The following is a 20,232-nucleotide window of genomic DNA, read 5'->3' on the forward strand; positions in this document are numbered from 1 at the left end:
CTTTTCCAAGTGACCTACTGTCAGTACTGACAAGGACCAAACAACTTAAAGAGGAGTAGCATTTGTTCAGTTTTGTATCCATGGCTATGTATGAGTGACCTGCTTCAGTCGTAGCTACCGCATTTCTTTCTGCTTGTCCCAAAGACCAAGTAAGGGAGAGAAGGTCAGGTTCCATGTACTCTAACCAGTCTTACTATTTTTACTGATGAGTTAAACATACATACAAGCATGCGTTTCTCTGCTTGGAGCATGCTTACATGCCATACACAAAATATTTGCAAGTGCTCATAAGTGCTTCAGATAGTGCCTCAGAGTCCTGGAAACAAAGAATTTTATGCCGTTTGCCAAACATTAACACTGTAGAAGTAATTCTCCGATTCCTAAGTATTAGTAGAGCCTTTGTTCTTCTAGTTTTAGGCTGTGTCGCACAGTATTTGTGCCTGACAGCATCTTCTCCTCCAACTCACTTTACTGTCCTGGTGGTAAACTCATTCATGTATTAGGAGTAACATGCTCTGATCTTAGTACCTGTGCTGAAACCTTGCAAGTGTTTCACCACTACTTCTAGCTGAGGTGGCATTGAGACAGGTAGATAAAGATAAAAAATATGTTTAAAGGGAAAAAATCCATCTTGGAGTTGATTTTTGCCCTGCTGAATGGCTTTAGCCAAAGCAACCAGGCTTTTAATAGGAGCAAATTTATGTGGTTTGTTTATGGAATTTGCTGTTTTGTCAGCAGCTGCTTCTGCCAAAAAAAGGGCCAATGCTTTTAAATTTGAACATAAAAGTTATGTATGCAAAACAGTATTATAGCTCTTAATAGCTAATGGCATTGTTAAACATCTATTCCTGAAATCATTGGGCAAAATTATTCTTTGACCTACTATCAGTGAGTTGCTTGAGAGCAAAACAGGTAACTTGGCTCATGGTTTTTCTGTTTTTCTTTCTTGACTCACAAGGCATGAATATCTTGTTTTGGGCAGGCTTAACTCTGCACCTTCTCTCCTATTATTTATATGTAGCTGAAGTAGTTTACATTCAGTGGGAATCATTTTTATTCCAATTGGTTGCCACACTTTATACCCCTTTACAAGTTTGGTCTGGGTTTTGCTACTTCTGCTGGTACATGCTACCCAATAGTTGTTTTGCTCTTAGGTTATTCCAGAATTACAGAAAGGTTCTCACTTATTTTCAGTGGGAGTTTGACTGCTACAATGTGTCAGGTGTTACTGTAATTCCTCTAACATTTTTTCAGTTAAAATATTTTATTATAACTTCTCACTAATTTAAGATCATATTGTGGTGAATTTCAGTCTCAGAAAGAAGTAACAATCTGTCTGAATTGAATAGGATTGAATAGGATTTTTAGGGTTTTTTTAGTTTTAGCCTCTTAATCAGAATTGAGAAATTGAAAAATAAAATGCCTTTGAGCATTTTCTGCATATCTTTTAAAAAGGAATGAACTCAATAGGTCACTTAGATCCATATAAGACTTTTGACTATTGAGATTTCTGCTCTGAGGTAGAATACCCAGACATGATGGACATAGACAAAAGACTGCTGATTTTGTTTTGCAAGGGAAAAGTACATGCTTCTAGAGCTAAAAAGAGATATCGGTAGTATTACAGGAAGATACTGTCTCTGAAATATAAAGGAATAATTTCTTTGTGTTTTCTATTAAATTTCAGGAAAACATTCTTCTCCTTAATGAGATTGGACCACTTCAGACAGAATAAATACTGGGAGCAAATTCTAGACTAGTGTTTTACTTCAACACCTGATTGTTCCTGTAGGATCATGTGTCATGCTGAACATCAGTATTGTGGTGAAGTTGCTTCATAAGTTTGAGGACTGATTTGTGAGAAGTGAAGAGTGTTATGTTTTGTAGGAGCAAGCTGTGTGCTTGCCTTTGTGTCCTTAATTCACACCACTCTTTACCACCTAGGTCACATTATCAGAGCCTGTGGGGATTACATGGTCAAAGACCACAGTACATACAGCAAGCTCGTTGTACTGTTGTCTTGGCGCAAACTGCTTTTGAAGTTCTCATCCTAAGCATTCTGTCCTCTTCAAAGAAAATAATAGACCCAGCTTTTTACCATCGCTGAGTATTGTAATGAGGAGATATCTTGCAATAGATTTTTGGGAATCTGTGCTGTAGGAGGCAGCTGTAAAGAAACTTTCAGAACCATCAATTTTGAGAAAATATCCACCTTCCTTCATTTTTTCACTATAAGGAAGATTAGTTTTCTGGATTTGTCAATCATATAGTAGTTAACCTCACATCTTTTCTCAGAATTGTTTCTAGCTGTCAGTATTCATATTATTCACCATTAAATGTGATAATAGATCATGTATTGGGGAAGATGTTTAAAGTCTCTTGCTTTCAGAATAAAAATTTGTAGAAGAATTGTGTAAAATCACTTTTGTTTGGGTATGTTTAAGCTTTTAGCTGATGTAGCTAAAAGCTTAAGCTTTCACCTTTGGGCTCTTAGCATTTTATTAGGACTATTTAGAGAACTGCAAGACTCATTTCCAAGACTTTTTTCTTTTACCTCCTTGTTTACTCTCATACTAGACTTGTGTTTAGCAGAGATTTAGATTCAAGTTGCCATGCTTGATGGCGGATGGCTTTTGTAACACATTTTAGCAGCTCACATCAGTACTTCCATTATTGTGGACTCATGTGACCGCAAATGCCTCTAGCGCACCTGCAACCTCTGGCATGACAGTGGTAGCTCACTGGAACCGTGCAAGTTCTTTCCAGGTTAATTTTCCTACTCCTAAATTTATAATAATTTATCCTGTGTTATATTTGGAATATGAATTAATCTGCTTTGTATGTGTTTTAAAATGGGAATGTTTGCTGCTTGGCCATACATGGTATGAGAGGTGATGGTGAAATGTGATGCTTGCAATCATGCTCCTCAAGATGCTTCTTATTCCTTGTGACATGTTTCAGTTTAAGAATACTGGGGTTTTCCCCTTCATGTTTATGGCTGTTTATCTCGTATTGTAACAGCTCATGGGCTAAAATTGAAATATCATAAAAGTTCAGTTCACTCACACTATCATGTTATCAATGCCAGTGAACCAGCAGGAAGCAAAGAGTTCAGAATTGATCTGAGTGTTAAAGTTTTAAACAAATTTTCTATGGTTCATCTCCTAAAAATGTGTTCTGTGAATAAAGGATAAAAAGATTTTATGTCAGCATAAATAGCTCTAGTAAGCTTTTGATACTTGGTCTACGTTCTTTCCAGTGGAGAGTAGTAGTCTGGTGATGCTATTGATATGCAGTAAAGTTTTGATCTTACAGATTTTGATTATTTCCAATTTGTGCAAATATTTCTGTAGAAATTGCCTATAATTCTTGTTTTCCTAGAAATTAATGTATCTAGGTATTAAAACTGTGAATTGTCTTGAAGCTAACTTCTAGTTTAACTTTTCTATCTTAGTTTTAGTTTGAGATTTTTTAGTTTAATTCTTTTTCACTGAAAAAGTTGTTACTACGTGCATGCGACTTTGAAAATACTGTCTTTAGAAGTAATTTACTAGAGAATAAGTTCCTCAAAAAGCAAACTGTACTCTAAACCTCAGAGCTGATGAAACCTACTTTCTGCTAGATTTATGCACTTTATCTTTCTCCTCCTTCCCTCTGCAGTGCCTCCCCTGTCTTCTACCTCTTTTGCTGGCCATGCAGCTGCACATGCCATGGCTGGGGTTGGAGCTGTGCACTGATTGACTGCTACCTTTTGGAGTGGTTAAGATGTGAGTTTTAATACCTGCCTTTTCTACATAGCAGATACAGATTTGGGTGTCTCCTACCAGCTGCTGGTTGTTTTGGGGTGGGATTTCATTGGGTCTTGAAGAAATTTGGTCTTGAGCCTGTTTTCAAATTTGATTGAAGCTAGTCAGCAGATTTTGAAAGCAACCAGCAGAGGTGAGTAATCAAGAAATTCTGTTAAAAGTTATAGTGAATTCTTGATTAACTGTTCTTGGAAGGAGAGGAATTGTAAAAGAGTTTCTGCTGCACAATACTTTCTTTCCGCATTTTTTTCCTCCACTAGTTTGCCTATGTGTTTTCATTTCTAATTTAACTTCAGCTTTCTGTCTTCTCAATTCTGTGTGGCCCCCAGTCTGACATGCAAGTGCACATGTTCCAGTGTAGAAGTCATGGTGCTAGACCACTGAATGCAATCACAGCCTGAAGGCTGGCATGTGAGCACTGTATTGGGAAATGGCATAAGAATAGAAAATTCTGGAAGCTCCTTTTGCCTAGAGGTTGGAGCAGATGGCTTCCTGAAGTCTCTTCCAGTCTCAGATATCTTGTGACCCTCTGATCCTTTTCCTTCTTAGAGAAGGTAGATCCAAGTTTCACCAAGCTCCCTGCTTTCATACATTTGCTATATCTCCTGTTCAGGTTAGCTAGTACCTTTCTCTTACTGGATTTTTGGGGAAGGATTTTTTAATTTCTTTTTACCTTATTTTAAGGCCTTTTCATTGCTACAGCTACTGAACTCCATTCTTACCAGAAATTAATACAAGTTAGCCTACTTTATAGTAAGTTTACATGCAGAGCAAAAATCAGCTTTCTTCTTCTGGAAACAAATAATGTGGAAGATAGAGGTGTGATGTGAATATTGGTCAGTTGACTGTAGACAGACGTGTCCAAAAGAGATTCGATTAAATTCTGAACCCTTTCAGTTGGGCAAGAGTGTTTTCTAGTCCCTTGGATAGATAGAACTGTGTCTGGAGACTGATTAGCTAAAAGATAACCTTTTGCATAAATAAAGATACGGAAAATACGATCAGAAGTTTGATCAAAATGTAACTGCATACTATAAAAATGTGATTTTAAAATTTGGTATGAATTTCAATTCCTCATTTATATTCACTGGTCCATTATCTATTAAGGACAAATTTTATGGAGGCAAACAGTCTGATTGGCACTGATTTGACTTCTTAGGTGTGTGGATTGTTTCAAGGATTATCTTAAATGAAGATGTCAATTAGAACTCTGGCTTTTATACTGCTATTTTTCTGTGAGAAATATTTTTATTGTTTTTGCAATGTTTGTGAAAAAATTAAGTTTAAAAATGTCTGATGAATGTGTTATTTGTGTGGCTGCCCTCACATTGGCAGATTTTCTCCTCTGCTGAAGAACTCAAAAAGTAGCATATTTGAAACACTTCAAGAAGAACTGTATTGGCTGTTGTGCTTTACTGTGGAACATAAGAAATAATCCAACCTGAAGAATTTAGTTGAGTATAAATATAGTTTACTGAAGTAGAGGAAATGCAGCCAAGCCAGTGACATCAGTGGACTGGGAGAGCAGTGCAGTGGTCTAGCTGACCTCCAGTTATGGTGTAAGATGCTTTTGATTATGCCCAAGGAGAGCATCCTTTTGAAGATACTGAAAGCAAAGTTAGTGTAGGCAGAAAAGCATAGAAATATTTCCAGGAAACAAACTTAGGAGATAAAATGGAAGAGATCTTGATGGTATACACTGTAAAGACGTTTTCCCATTCTGTAATTCCGTGAAATTTCTTGGAGGTGTTAAAATCAAGCCTGTTGTTCATGATGTAATATATGGTCATTTCTTTTTCAGATCAAATCCAGTTACCCAGGAATATGATTGAAAATAGTATGTTTGAAGAGGAGCCCGATGTGGTTGACCTGGCAAAAGAGCCTTGTTTACATCCACTGGAGCCTGATGAAGTGGAATATGAACCAAGAAGCTCTCGTCTCTTGGTGCGTGGCCTTGGAGAGCATGAAATGGATGATGATGAGGAGGATTATGAGTCATCAGCAAAATTGTTGGGGATGTCCTTCATGAACAGAAGCTCGAGTCTGCAGAATAACATGTCTGCATATAGACAAAATCCAAATGGATCATGCTCAGTTCCCTCTACGAGGACCTTGGTGGTTTGCACAGTTGTTTTTGTGATTGCATTTTCATTAATAATAGTGATTTATCTTCTTCCCAAGTGTACATTTACCAAAGAAGGCTGCCGTAAAAAAAATCATACAATGGAACTAATATATCCTTTGGCAACCAATGGAAAACTATTTCCATGGGCAAAAATTAGACTTCCTCCTGATGTTGTACCACTGCACTATGATCTTGTCTTGCAGCCAAATTTAACTACTCTGAAATTTACAGGCTCTGTAAAAATAGTGGTCAACATCCTCCATGTAACTCAGAAGATTGTACTTCACAGCTCAGGACTTAATATCACCAAGGCAGCAATTACTTCGGCACAAGGGCAGCAAGCAAAGCCAGTTGAATTCCTGGAATATCCATTGCATGACCAGATTGCACTCATGGCACCGGAGGCTCTCCTTGCAGGACAGAATTACACTATTGACATGGAATATTCATCTAATTTATCAGACACCTACTATGGCTTCTACAAAATTTCTTACAAGGATGAGAACTCTAAGCAAAGGTATGCCCACTAATACAGCTTCTCTGTTCTGTCACTTCTAGATTGTGCTCTGGTAACAGAAGTAAAAAGGTTGCTTTTTTTATTGGACATTTTATGCAACTTATTCCTGTTGAGAAAAATCGGTCTTTTATCTCTTGATTAATCTACCTGAAAAATGTCTTTCATGGATGAGTTCCTTAAGTCAGGGCAGCCTCTCCTACAGTGAAATGTACTTCAGTGTGGAGGTTATAGGTGGTTGTAGTGTGGCTTTTTTGGTTTGTTAAATTTTTAATTTCTCTCTTTGGAAATTCTTCCCACATTTCTTGAGCCTTTAAGTCTCAAGGCAGGGACTGAGGAAACAAAGTCCTGTCCTCATAAAAAGATGCCAGGTTCAAGACCACCAGAGGAACCCAGTGGGGCCCAAAGGGATGCATCACACAGTCGTTAGGGAACTGAGAGATGTCAGTGCCAAGACACTCTCAATCATATATGAAAAAGTCACAGCAGTCAGGCAGTCTCACATGACTGGAGAAAAGGGAAACATCACACTTTTTTTAACAAAGAGTAAATTAGTGCTTTTTATCAAGAAGATTATTAAAAATTGGCCCTCCCTCCCCACTTTAGATGGGCCTTATGTTGGTCATGTACTTAAGAGTGTTCATGCCTTTGTAGGCAAGTAACTATCCATGCAGGTCTTCTAGAAACAGTGTGGTGCAATAAAAAAGAGACAGGAAGAGCAGTGTGGGTCAGCTAAGCAACTTATTGCAGGCATTAAAAACATGAATTCCCATGAAGTAAGCACACATAAGAGTGCAGTGGCAAGTGCAGAAGGCAAAAATTGCCTAGGTGATTGAAATTCAGTGGATTTTTTTCCTTTTCCAATGTAGCTGCAGCTTTCTTTTCTTTTCGTATTTACTGTAGTAGAAAGAGAATGCTTAATTGTTCAAAGAGGAAAAATACGACCCGTGAGTAATTTTTTGAGGTTTTGTCCCCCTTCAGTCCAGTGCTACCTGCTTTTGTTCAGGAACAGGTTGTTTTAACCTGTAGGTTGAACATGTTTTAACCTGTATGTTTTTCAGTAAATCCTTTCCAGATAACTCTTCAGTGATTTCATCATTTTCACTGCCTTGCCTGCCTTTTCCTTTTGCAGGGGCATTGTCTCTGTCTGTCTGTTGTCTGTAGTTTTACAAATGCAGACTACTCTGATTTCCTCTGTTGTTACTGTAATTTCTATATAAAACTCAAACTATCAATTGATTTTGGAAGAAAATATATTTTCTTTAGTTTAGTTCTACTTTCTTTTGAGTATTTTTTATATCATCACAAAAATACAAAATGGCAAAATAACTCACTTAACTTGTTGCCCAAAGCAAAATAAAAAATAAAAAAGTTGGGCCTTATTTCTATTTTTATGCAGAATGGTTCTTTATTCTTTGCTTTTCTTCTGCACAATCTTGCAGTGAAACTGCATTAATTTGTCAGAGGAAAGAAAAGAGTAAGAAGTTAATAGCAGACATGCGGTTTAACCTTGTGAGTTGTCAGCAGTGTGCCTTCTCAGAAAAGCTGTATATCCAAAAATGTTTGAATCATAATGCTGAACAAATAAACTACCTAAACTCTTCTGGGTGGTTTGGCAGTAGGTTAAAAAAAAAAGCAAGGAAGAAAAAACCCAAAATGTGTACCATCTTCTCCGTGTAGCACCAGTAAATACTTCAATTAGTAGACTTGCTGAACTCTGTGTTGTCTTGCAGGTGTGCAAGTCAGAGATGCCCTCCATCAAAAGCTGTAATTTCCATGGCTAGTTAGTGTAAAAATACTGGAGAAGGAAGATAGACTCCTGAGAAGTCGTCTTGCAGTATTAATAGCTGTTGGATTAGAGACAAGACAGTACATGAACTTGGACAGAATCTATCTACTAGCCAGCACAGGGAGCAGGCATACAGTTAGATGAACTGTGGGAACATCTGCAGGAAATGGCCTGGCAAGTAGATGAAAAAGCTCCCTTGCAGTCCTATCTACTGCAGAGGTTTCCACTCTTATTTAATAGGCATGCTTGCTAATTTAATTTTCCAATCTTCCTTTTGCTCCCGCTCTCTGGAAACTGGCTGGCTTATATTTTGGCAATTGTTTTGTAAGTGGATTATTTCAGGTGTATTCTTCTTTGTTCAGAAAGCAAAAAATAACCAAGAAGATTACTCCTCAAATAAGTATGTTACTGCGTTTTAAAGAAAAAATGAAAGTGAATGAAACATTTATTCTGACTGGCCCAGCCAGTCTTCAAAAAGTTATTCCCATAACAATCTCTTAGAATGTTTGGAAGGGAAATGACTCTTCTATCCTAACTAAACTGACATTTATGCTTTTAATAATTCTTATTTTGATCTTCTCCACTCTTCCCATTAGGTGGTTTGCAGCAACTCAGTTTGAACCTCTGGCAGCAAGGTCTGCTTTTCCATGCTTTGATGAACCAGCACTTAAAGCTACTTTTTTAATCAAGATCAAAAGGGATGAGAAGCTTTCCACTCTGTCAAATATGCCAAAGGTACCTGCTTTTGTAGGGGCATTTTAGTAGAGCTGCTGCCTAGGTAATCCATTTCAGTGTTTATTGCATTAATGTCTGGGGGATTTACCTGAGTGAGTAAGCTATAAACTGTATGACTTTATCAACTGTTTTGTTCTCAAAGACTTGAACTTTGTAGAGAAAACACTTGTTCAATGCATTGCACAGTGTAGGATGTTACTGAGAGACAGTTGAATGACAGAAGGATTCTGTTGAAATTAAATGAACTGTTATTTTGCAAAGGCTATGTTGTTGGTGATGTTGGTCTCAACAGCCCTTGAGGTTTGCTTTTGAGTTTTCTGTGTTTACTGCTGCTGCACATGTGCAGAGTACTGGAGTACCTTCAGCAGTAGTTTGTGTAATTAGCACCAGTCTATGTGAAAGATATGCCTGATCTTGAAGGATGTGCTTCTGTGGCTAAATGAGGGGAGGTGTGGTATGAACACAGAGTCAGCTCTAGAATGTGAATAAGGAATCTGACATTCCTTCAGCTAGAATTTTTCAGACAAAATATTTTAGGAGCTTATCTGAATTTTATGGTGATAGTTTATGCCATTATGCCTTTGACAAACTTTTATGGAAGCCTAATTCATTTAGACAGATGAGAAAGACTGACATTACCTAGTCTGTGTCTGAACTAGTTTTTCTCTCATCAAAACATTACCACCATTTATCATCCAGCAGAAATTCAATACTGACATTGGTCTAATCTGTAAATGAGAAAATTGCACCTTTGGTGTTTCTGGTACATTTATGTACACTGTGCAGCTTGAGTTCCAGGAAGCTGTCTAAAGCTCAGGTGCTGATGCAGATGCCTTGTTTTTGAAAACCAAGCTAATAACTGCAACCTATGAAATAGGTATCTTTTCACAGTGTACAAACATTTATTTGGATTTGTAGTGATTCTTAGCCATACAGGAAGAAATGAACTCTGGTGGACCACTCTTCTGTTTTATGTAAAAAAGAAAGGGTACTCACTCACTCTCCTCTGCTAGGAGCTGGGCAAGTGGTTAATGTGCTGGTCAAGCTGGTCAAGATGCTAATAATGCCAAGGTTGTGGGTTAGAGCCCTGTATGGGTCATTCACTTGGACTTGGATTCTGTGGTCCTTGTAGGTGCCTTCCAACTCAAAATATTTTGTTATGTGTGCAGCAGACATTGCTGAAATAATCATCTATTCCTATGTGACCAAGAGATCTCAGAAGTAGGCCTTGTCAGCTAGTGTGTACATCACTAACTTGACAACATACAGTGTCTTGACATGGATTAAGGCTAGAAATAAACTGTGTATTTTGGGGCTGTGGAGCTACCTTTTGTGGTTTTGTTTGTCCTGGTTTTGGTTTGGATGTGTTGCTTGTTTTTTTTTTAATGAGAACAACTAATTTTTAAACCAGTTTATCTGCAGCTGCAGCAGATTTTCTTAAACAGACTGTCACCTCCTTATGAAGCAAAAGCTGTAATAAAGGCAGAAATTTATGAATTCACTACAGAAATTGAAACATGGCATTCTGCTCATACATAATGGTCAGTTATTATAGTGGTTATGGCTTCAGGTTTAAAAATCCATTTCTCTTTAAGGCTGACAGTTAAATTTTGAGTGACAGTTAAATGTCAAAACATTGTTTGGTTTCAGATGGTCTTGTTTAAAACTAATATTGTTGTTGTTCTTTAAATGTTTGTGGGTTCGGAAAATAAAATCATATATGAAGTTTCAGAATTTATAAACTGCCATCTCTCTTTCCAGACCTTAAGTATTCTGCACTATAGTGGTTTTAAAAATTTTGCTTTGTTCTTTTTGTATTTCATGTTTGTGAAGGAATACATAGAAAAGTACTTAAAGACATATAGCATGCTTTTCTAGGACTAGTATTAAAGAAAACTGCACAGACAGTAAGTTGAGGTACAGTATCTTACTTCTGTAAAGTATGTTAGTGTGTGCTCAGAAAACTGGGCAGACGGTCACTTTTGTCAGTGTATGTTTAAGCTGGGCATCTTTTTGCTTTGAAGTAACTGGTCTTAGGTTTTCCTCAGTTTTTGAAATGCATTCTCTTTTGATTTGTAAAAGTGCATCTGATGAATATTTTGTTCAATTTTAAAATAGTAAGTATGTCTGGTTACCTAGTTTTGCTGAGACTTATGGAAAGAGACAAATACTTAACTGATGTAACACCAGTGTTTTCAGTAGGGTATGCTGAACTGTGTCCCTGGTCTAGCCTAATGCTCACTTGAATCAATGCAGATCTATATGTTGACTTTGGATTATACTGGGACTTTAAATGCAATCCAAATTAGGTTAGTTTCTCCAACAGAGTAGTAGTTTGGTAATACTACATAATAAAATTTAACAAATAATTTTTGTATATATAAGTGTGAATGTTTCATGTTTCCTAAATTTGTTACATTGTTGTAAGCATCATCAATCCCTCTGAAATATAACAAAAATACAAAGATATTATGTAAGTGTGCCTATAAACTGTAGCATGAAATAATTACTTAACATTGGTTTCTTTTATGTCTTAGTGTTCTTTTGTCTGCATTAATAATCATTTCCCCTGCAGAAAGCCACTATTCCTGTGACAAATGGAATTGTTCAGGATGAGTTTTTTGTGAGTTTGAAGATGAGCACCTATCTACTAGCTTTTGTTGTTGCAGACTTGAAAAACGTCAGCAGGGAAACTAATGGGACTCTGGTATGTGTTTGTTTCACTTTAAGTTCTGCTTCACTCTTCCCAAGCTGACCAGGCTACTAAACAAAACAAAAAGATCCTCAAGCAAAAAAGCAAACTCTGTCTCTTTTAAATTTATTTATCTTCTTGGTTTCATTATGCTCATCATAAGTAGGGGACAAAAGCCATATGCTATAAAGTGGACTGAGGTGATACCAGGCTGAATACACTTTTACAACAAGGGACTCTACATCAGGTCTTGTTAAAAGTGGGAATTTACAAAATGCAAAATTCTTAAGAGCTTTCGGAGCCAGCAGCTTTAAACTCTTCAATGCTTTGTCTGTCAACAGTAATGTCACGCAAACCAGGAGTTGTTCTGAGAATGTAAAGAAATGTGACATGTTTCTAGAAACACCTACACATGGCTTCAAGCAGTGCCACAAAAATTTTCTGTACCTGCCAAGATAACATACCTGAAAAACTCATGCTCTACAGTAAAGCAAATTTAGGTGGACTTTAAATCTGCATTTAGTCACTTAAAGACAATTATTTAATTTTGTTTTTCCGAAGGTTCCAAACATCAAAGAGTAGGTCCTGCTTGAGCTTTGTCCTTTGCAAGGGTATGGCCTATTTCTGTAATGTGTGCAGTTAGAGAAACTAAAGAATAAACGTGTTAATATTAGTAGATGTTCCTTAATCTTATTTTAGAAAGTGCAGAAGTTTCATATAGGCAACGACTTGCATGACTCGTTAGTGGAAACTGCCCCTTTGTGGTGAAATGTCAGAAGTGCCTATGTACCAAGAAAATGCCAGAGGGAATAGTGCTAGTAGCATTGTAGAAAGAGAAGCCCTCTCTTTAGTCCCATAAATAAACACAAGTAAAGATGCAAGATAGGCTTTGATTCTGATCTAGACAAGTATTTCTAATGAAAGATGAATAGAACAGATTGTTACTTTTTTTTTTTTTTTTTGCCTTGTGGCTTTTATTCAGGTCTGTATTTGAACTGTATACTGCTGAAACCATACAGTCAGCTCTTTGAGGCAGATAACTTTTTAACTTAATAAGAATACTTCTTATTTATATTTAATTTATTATTTTTAATTTCTTCTTTTTTAAAAAATGTATTAGTATTTTAATCTTATTAAGAATACTTGCCACCATGAAGGGAGAAAGCATAAGAATACCAAGTAAGGCCAGAGTTTTAGTAGGTCTAGTCTCATGAGTGTCCAGCAGGCCAAGAAAGTCAGTAAAAAGGAAGCATATATTGGCATTTTGCAGGAAATAGAGACCCAGAATGCTTCCAGCTATTTGTGGTTGGGAGATACAAAGAATTTGAGCTTCCCACAGAAGAAGTTCATTGTCATGAAAGCTTTAAGATAGTGCAGAGTTGAAGTAAAGTTGCTTCATGCTTATACTTTTTGTACTCCAGGAACAATGGAATGGATTCTTATTCATAAGTGCTTCATTCAAACTCAAAAATTAAAAGGTGACCTTTTCCATCTGTTTGAAATGTCATTTGTTGAATTAATTTATAGCACAGGAAGAGCGACTCCTTTTTTATAGAACTGGAGTATGGTTGTCCACTTATTTCTTTGTTTGTGTATGGAAGGGTGTGTATGAACGTACCTGTAACCTAATCAAAGATGTTTTCTTGATACAGACAATTCAACATAAATAGGGGGAGATTGTAATCTCTCAATTTTTATATAAATGCTTCTTACATTGTGTCTAATGTGGCCATAAGGATGAGCTTTATGCCAATTTTTTTTTTGAGAGAGAAAATTTCTTGCAGATTATACTACTGCTATCATACTATATATAAATGCTATCATAGAGTAAAGATTGAGGCGTACAGAGAGGGTCACTTAATAACTCAGGAGGGATTTTAAAATTTGTGTCATGTAGACCCTTCTTGGACACATTCCTTAAAGCTCTCATCCTTGAATTGTTCTTGCATACACACAGGACAGTGTCCCCGTATTTTGACCTGTTAATAGGCTCTAACAAGAAAAATCAGCTTTTTATGAGCAGCTTCATAACTATTCTATGTAATTTGTGTATTCACTTTCAGAAATGTGTCTTATCTGTTTCAGGAACTCCTGCCAGCTCCTCCTTCACTTCTAAATCTTTTGTAGCTATAAGTTTAAAAATATTTTCGCTTGTCTGTTTGGACTAGGTATCTGTCTATGCCATACCGCAGCATCTAAACCAAGTTGGGTATGCCCTAGACACAGCAGTGAAGCTTCTGGAATTTTACCAAAAATACTTTTTTATGAAATACCCTCTTGAAAAATTAGGTAAGTTCTTTAGGACTTTTTTTTTAATTAAAAAAAAAAAAAAGAAGAAGCTCTGATCTGAGAAATGCATGGGAATTTTCATTTTTTAAAAAAGTATTACAATTATTAGATAAATAAAAAAACTAAATATATGTTTGTCTAGCTGCAAGTATTAAGTGATTCCCAAGTTGGAAAGCTTTTGTGAGCATTTGAAAACAGATTGCTTATATTTTTACATAAATTTACACAGAAGAATTTCTTTGGTGTTACTCACCTTAGTAGTGAGGAAATTCTCAATCTGTGAACCATGTTCACAACTGCAAGATCTGCAGCCTGACTCCTCTACATGCATTAGTTTGCCTGGAAAGATAGTGAAATGCAGTCTTCTAAGACACTGCTTTTCAGTAGTGTACTTTTCAGGCCATCTCATTTCCATGCTACTTTTGTTCATGCAGGATCCATAGGCAGGGTCTTGTTAAGTTGTTTTTGTCAGAGTACTGCTAGAGAAAAATCATTATAAATCTATGGGGCATCTGTACTTGGGATTTGAGTATGTGTCCACACTGCAGGGTTTAAATAATTAAAATAGGTAGTCTTGAAAGATAGTACTGGTTTAACTAGCAATTTTCAAAATCTTCTTTCAAATCTTTTCCAGATCTGGTAGCGATTCCTGATTTTCAGTCTGGTGCAATGGAAAACTGGGGCTTGATCACCTTCCGAGAAACAACACTCTTATTTGACAATAACACTTCTTCAGCAAGGGATAAAAAGCTAATAACTGCAGTGATAGCACATGAGCTTGCCCATCAGGTAATAGTCTGGGAAGTTTTTGGGTTTTTTTTCTTTTTTAATTTCTTTGTTTTTAAGTGCAGTTCTGTTCTTAAATTCGCCCCTCCCCTCACTGTGACTGGGTAGTGCATTGTATCTGTTTAGACAACCTGCAGGTGTATTTTCTACAGCACACAAGGCAGAGTTCAACTCTCATGCCATGCTTAAGGAGATGTTGCTGCAAAGGCTTCACTGTGATTTTGACTGACCTTCATTTTACCTTACCTTCATTTTAGATAAGGCAGAGGATGGATGGAGTACTTCTCATTTGATTTTAATTCTAAGAAAATAATGATGTTTTTGGTCTTTCTTAGTGGTTTGGCAATCTAGTAACTATGGAATGGTGGAATGATCTCTGGCTGAATGAGGGATTTGCCACATTCATGGAATACTTCGCCATGGAGGAGGTTTTTCCAGAATTACGTTCAGTAAGTAATTTCTATAGTCACATTTTCAGTACCTTCACTATTAGCTGTTTTTAAGTGCTGCCTATAAATGATTGATACTTATAAACTGATATTAAAATTAATTTTGGGTGCCATTGAGATCACCCGTCTCTGCTTTTGCATTTTGTCATATTGGAAGTGATAAAAGGGGTAAAAAAAAGTGATAAAGGCTTTGAGAAGGGTACATTGTTCCTGTGGGTTTTAAATTTTTTTTTATAGTAACCTACAGGCAGTCTACTGTGTTTTGTGAAGGTTAAAGTATTCTGTGCAAAATAGCAGGTGTTAAAACATGTAGATGTCTATGTGTCAAATTATAACTCAAAATCTTTTTAGAAGTGCAGACATGTTGTTGAACAAGTTTGTCTACTTCTGCTTTTCCTAACAGACCTAGGAAGCATTAGGTTATTAAATATGCCTGAGGTTGCAATCACATGAAAGAAGCACAGTTGCCAGTCATGGCATAACTACATTTATTAAAACTGTACATAGCTTTTATAATACTTTCACCATTGGGTTAGAACATTGTGAGCCTGGAAAGCCAATAGTATAATTGTTCATAAATTTGCTAACCAATTATTCAGTTCCCTAATAGCAAAATCAGACTTTTCTCTTAAAGATAAATGCTTATATAGTAGTTCTTTCTGAAAACTACTGTGCATCTGCTACTTGTTACATTTTTAAAAACTTTGTTATATCTCTTCTGCCTTGACTGAATCGTCTTTTCTTTCTAACTAAATGCTCTTTGTTATAAGTTCCCTTTGTTTTCTTTCGCTACATGAAGTAACTCCTGTCTTCCCATCATTGTGGTTCTTGCTGATGTCTGAAGCAGTTTGAATTTCACAAATGAGCAGACCTGGCATAAAAATACCAAATGGTCCACCACAGAGGATTCTGATAGCATTGGGTTACACTTAATACAAAGCACTACTCCCACAAGCACTTCTGTTTACAAATACAGCTGAAGGATAGAATCTTTCTGATATAATAATGTAGTGATTATTTACTAACTCACTCAGGTACTAAGTGACCTAGCTTTTCAGACACTGGAAAACATGATGGATTCAAATTTGGTCTCTCTTTTCCAATGGAAGGATATCAGCTGCTGCTGTAAAACTTTCTTGTCACTGAGAATGACAGGCAGATAAACAAAGGTTAGTGGAATTAAATGTAGAGGGTAGTGGAGAGACTAATTTTTCATTCTGGGTAGAGATAGCTCCAAGGAGAGGACATACCTGAGCCCTGAAATCAGCCTCTAGGAATGTTTACGTGATTTACCTTAGTCATGGGATTAAATACCTGATTTGTACTGAGTGTTTCCTGCCTGATAATTATCATCATCTTCTCAGCATTCTGGAGAAGTGTGAGTTTGACTTCTTAAATCACTCTTATTAGTATTAAGAAACTTGAGTTGCTAACCTGGTCCAGTAGAATTCTTTTACAGCACTGGATGTTTCAAAACTTCTTCATTTGGTCTAGCTTGGTTGCTTAGCTGGATTGTCACCAAAAGTATGTGGCCATTCTGCTTGTTGGGTATATATGTGCTGAGGGTGAGACACAAAAGTAGTGTTCTTTTTTAACAAGGACACATCTAACATCTACGTACTTCATTCCAAACGCTCTCTGACAAGCTGCCTTTACGAATATCTCATTTCATTGTTTGATGGTCCTAGAATGTGTTTTGGTGAAAATAAAAGACATTACCCAGAACTTCTCCATTCAAGAAGAGTAGCCTTAACATTTTAAACTTTAACAGTTATTTTTATTGTATTTCACAGAGGGGTTTTGTGGGTTTGTTTGGTTGTTGTTGTTGGGTTTTATGGGTTTTTTTAACTCTCTACTGTACAGAGAATTGTTTGCTTGTTTTGATGAAAGGAAATGGACACATACCAATGTGATCAACTTCTTTTCAGTGTTTGTGGTTTTCTTGTTCTGGTACCAATGTATTAAATTCTAATATCCTCATTCTAGAAGAAAAGAAGTAAAGAGATTTTGGTAATCACTAGATAAACTGCTGTTTACATTTTCCCAAACATTACTATAATGAATAATTTCTCTAGACTTCATGACATGAAAGTAATATTTTTGTATTCCCTACCTCCTGTAAATGAACTGAAAACAGTGGTGAAATTGAATATGAAATTTGACATACACTTATTTAGAAGGTGCATTTTTGTCTAGTGCCTTTGACACATTTGCCTGAGACAGGGCCTTAAAGGTCTGCATAATGATGCAAACTCAAAAGTGAGATTCCATGGCTAAAATGTGGCAGGGAAATAGCTTTTATAAAAGATATCCTGACAATTCTTTTGCTGCCTAAAGCAATGGAGGAGCAAAGCAGGGACAACTTTTACTTTTCTGCTTAACATGTACATTTCAGCTCCCTAAACAGCTAAAAATGTTTCTCTTCCAGGATGAAGATTTCCTTACTTTAATTTTCAAGGCTATGATGAAGGATGCCTTGAATTCTTCACATCCAGTCTCTTCTTCTGTTCAGTCTTCAGAGCAAATTGAAGAAATGTTTGATGCTCTTTCTTACATCAAGGTAACTGTAAAAATATTCCAAAATATTTGGAAAGTGATACATTAGCTATTGAAAATATGAATGTGGAATCACAAGTAAATAGGCATGTACTGACAGCCCTTTGGAGGTTATTTACACCCAACTCAAACAATGCAGGATTTCTCAATAATGTTTTTGAGGTCTATGTAGCATTTAATTAGGAAAATATTATGTATATGTATTTGTTGCTTTACTTAACATCTTGTTCAGTGCTTGAGCACTAAATATAATACTCATGAAGATGTAAGAGGAGAACCAATTGATGAAGCAACATAACCGGTTAGGCATATATTCTTCTGGTAGCAGAATGTAACAAGTGGTTTAAAAAAAGAGTGAAAACAAAACACCAAAGTAATCACTCAGTCTTATACTCTCTCTGGTTTAAAAAAACTCCAGTATTTTAGAGTGGACACTTGCCTCTGAATGCAAATTATTTTACTGCATATCTTGGTTGTCTGCAATGTGATTATTTATAATGTCTAGTGAGAGTTGTGTGTGAGGCTTATGTTATTAAAGCATCTTGGTGCCTTGCTTAAAAATGCATGAGAGAAGAAATACCTGTATTTGCAAAATTTTTATTCACATTGTCTCAGGTTTTAGATGCCAGATTTTGGTAGTGTTGGAGGAAAGCCTTTTCTTTGTTCATTTTAGATTAGCTGGCATTTTTTTCCATCACTGTCATCTAATTAGAAGTCATGGGGACATCTATTTTCTGCTAGAAAATAGTCAAATACTGCATCTTCCTCTGCTCAGTGGAATGCAGTTCCCATGACAGTCTTGGTTTGTTTCCTTTTGCAAGTCTCAACTGGTCAACACGTCTTGTCTGGCATCCTTGAATAGTCTGGGATGCCAAGTAGACTTACAGTAGTGATGTGCTTCCATTTATTTTGGACTCTGCTCTCTCAGCTGCAAGAACAGATATGTGTGATTTTCAGGTTACCTTGGTTGCCAGATGAATTTGGATTCTCTCCTTTTATCAAAAGGCATGGCTGTTGTTAATGCTACAGAGGTGCTGTCTCAAGTAATTCCTTTTTTGGTGAGCTTCTGGAAGCTATGCATTTGGCACAATCATGTCTGTAGCCAACTAACTTTAGAGATACAAATTATGACAGTCTTTGACTGATTGAAACTTCTCTATATAGTTTTAATGGAAAAGTTTCCTAAGTGATTGGATTGGAGTTGCAGTCAATTAGTATAACATTATATTTGGATAATTATTTTATTACTTCATTGCTACTAATAAGTATGTGCACATTTTGAATACAATTGTACTAACCTACACCTTTAAGAGCTGATCAAAAGAGGTTTTGCACATTGTCAGAAATAGTGTTTTCACAGCTGCTTTCTATGTTTCAGAGGATTTCATTGCATAGCTTTTCATTCATGCATGAAGTTCCTGTATTACACTATTCTTGTCCTTATAGCTTAGGTAGAGTTCTTGGCAATTCATGTGAGAGGACACATGTAATGTAGTCCCTGATAGGCAAAGGATTGTCTGTTACTGAATTGTACAATGTAATTTGTTTTACTGAACTACCAACTGACACAGATTAGGAGGTGACCTCTGCATTGTACTGTCTTGAACAGAAATAATTGTACAATATTATTTTTAGTCCGACTGTTTTGCAGACTGTCAGTAAACCTAACACCTGTATGTGGGACAAGATCCAACTGAAAGGATATGACAGTAGGAAAAACAAAGAAGCAGAGCTGTAGGTCAAGTATTGATGCGTACAGGAGAGGAAATTGTGGCCATATTATTAAAAACTGTAGTAAGGGCTATTCCTGACATTTGATGAGTAATGAATAACCAGGCCACCTTCAGTTTCAGATAAGACGTTACTCACATTACAGAATTTGCAACTGGAATGTGTGAGAACAATGCATTATCTCTATAAAATCTTCTCCTTTACTTCTTGTTTCTTTCCTAGAAATAGTACCAAAAATATAAAGAGTACCTTTAAACTATTCTTGATCTATGGCTGCTCCTCTGTGTTCTGTTCTACAATATGAAGGTCCTCAGGCAATTTACTTATTGGTGGCTTTCACATAGAAACTTTCACAGCCCTTTTGATACTAAAACTATACGTTCTTTTTTTTCTTTCCAAGATGTTGCTGTATTTAAACACATCAAAACATACTTACTCTTCTGCAGTCAATTCCAGCCTACCAAGTGTATCTTACATTTTTCCTGTATTTTTAGGCTTTTGATTCAAATGCACATCATATGACTGTTAAACAGTTTCTCACAAGTGCAGTTCTGTACCATACAGATGTGTATTAGTAATGAAAAATGGCAGCCAGCAGAGACATATCAGTAAGAAGGCAATATTTTTCAGATTATATTGATTGGAAAAAATGTCAAATTCTGATAGTCCATTTTGTAATTGTAGTTTGAGCCTTTAAAATATTTTTCCCAAAGCAGTTGGGAAAAATTTTCAAACTACATTAGTGTTTTCTGTAACTGTA

At 36.3% G+C, this 20,232-nt stretch overlaps 1 protein-coding gene across 3 annotated transcripts in view; it reads left to right on the forward strand.

The window, feature by feature from the left end:
• The window catches only part of LNPEP (leucyl and cystinyl aminopeptidase), a 49,178-nt gene that overhangs the window by 16,884 nt on the left and 12,062 nt on the right, over positions 1-20,232 (forward strand). For 2 of the 3 annotated variants that reach the window (XM_036403433.2, XM_036403432.2), the window contains 8 exons: positions 3,661-3,767; positions 5,608-6,448; positions 8,831-8,969; positions 11,545-11,676; positions 13,830-13,950; positions 14,585-14,739; positions 15,072-15,185; positions 17,614-17,745. In XM_036403433.2, coding sequence (XP_036259326.1) covers positions 5,631-6,448; positions 8,831-8,969; positions 11,545-11,676; positions 13,830-13,950; positions 14,585-14,739; positions 15,072-15,185; positions 17,614-17,745 — 1,611 coding nt within the window. In that variant the 5' untranslated portion in view covers positions 3,661-3,767; positions 5,608-5,630. The remainder of the gene's footprint in view (positions 1-3,660; positions 3,768-5,607; positions 6,449-8,830; positions 8,970-11,544; positions 11,677-13,829; positions 13,951-14,584; positions 14,740-15,071; positions 15,186-17,613; positions 17,746-20,232) is intronic. The other variant, XM_036403431.2, reaches the window with a different exon arrangement.

The sequence above is a fragment of the Molothrus ater genome, chromosome Z (assembly GCF_012460135.2).
Source record: "Molothrus ater isolate BHLD 08-10-18 breed brown headed cowbird chromosome Z, BPBGC_Mater_1.1, whole genome shotgun sequence".
In the NCBI taxonomy this organism is placed as follows: domain Eukaryota; kingdom Metazoa; phylum Chordata; class Aves; order Passeriformes; family Icteridae; genus Molothrus; species Molothrus ater.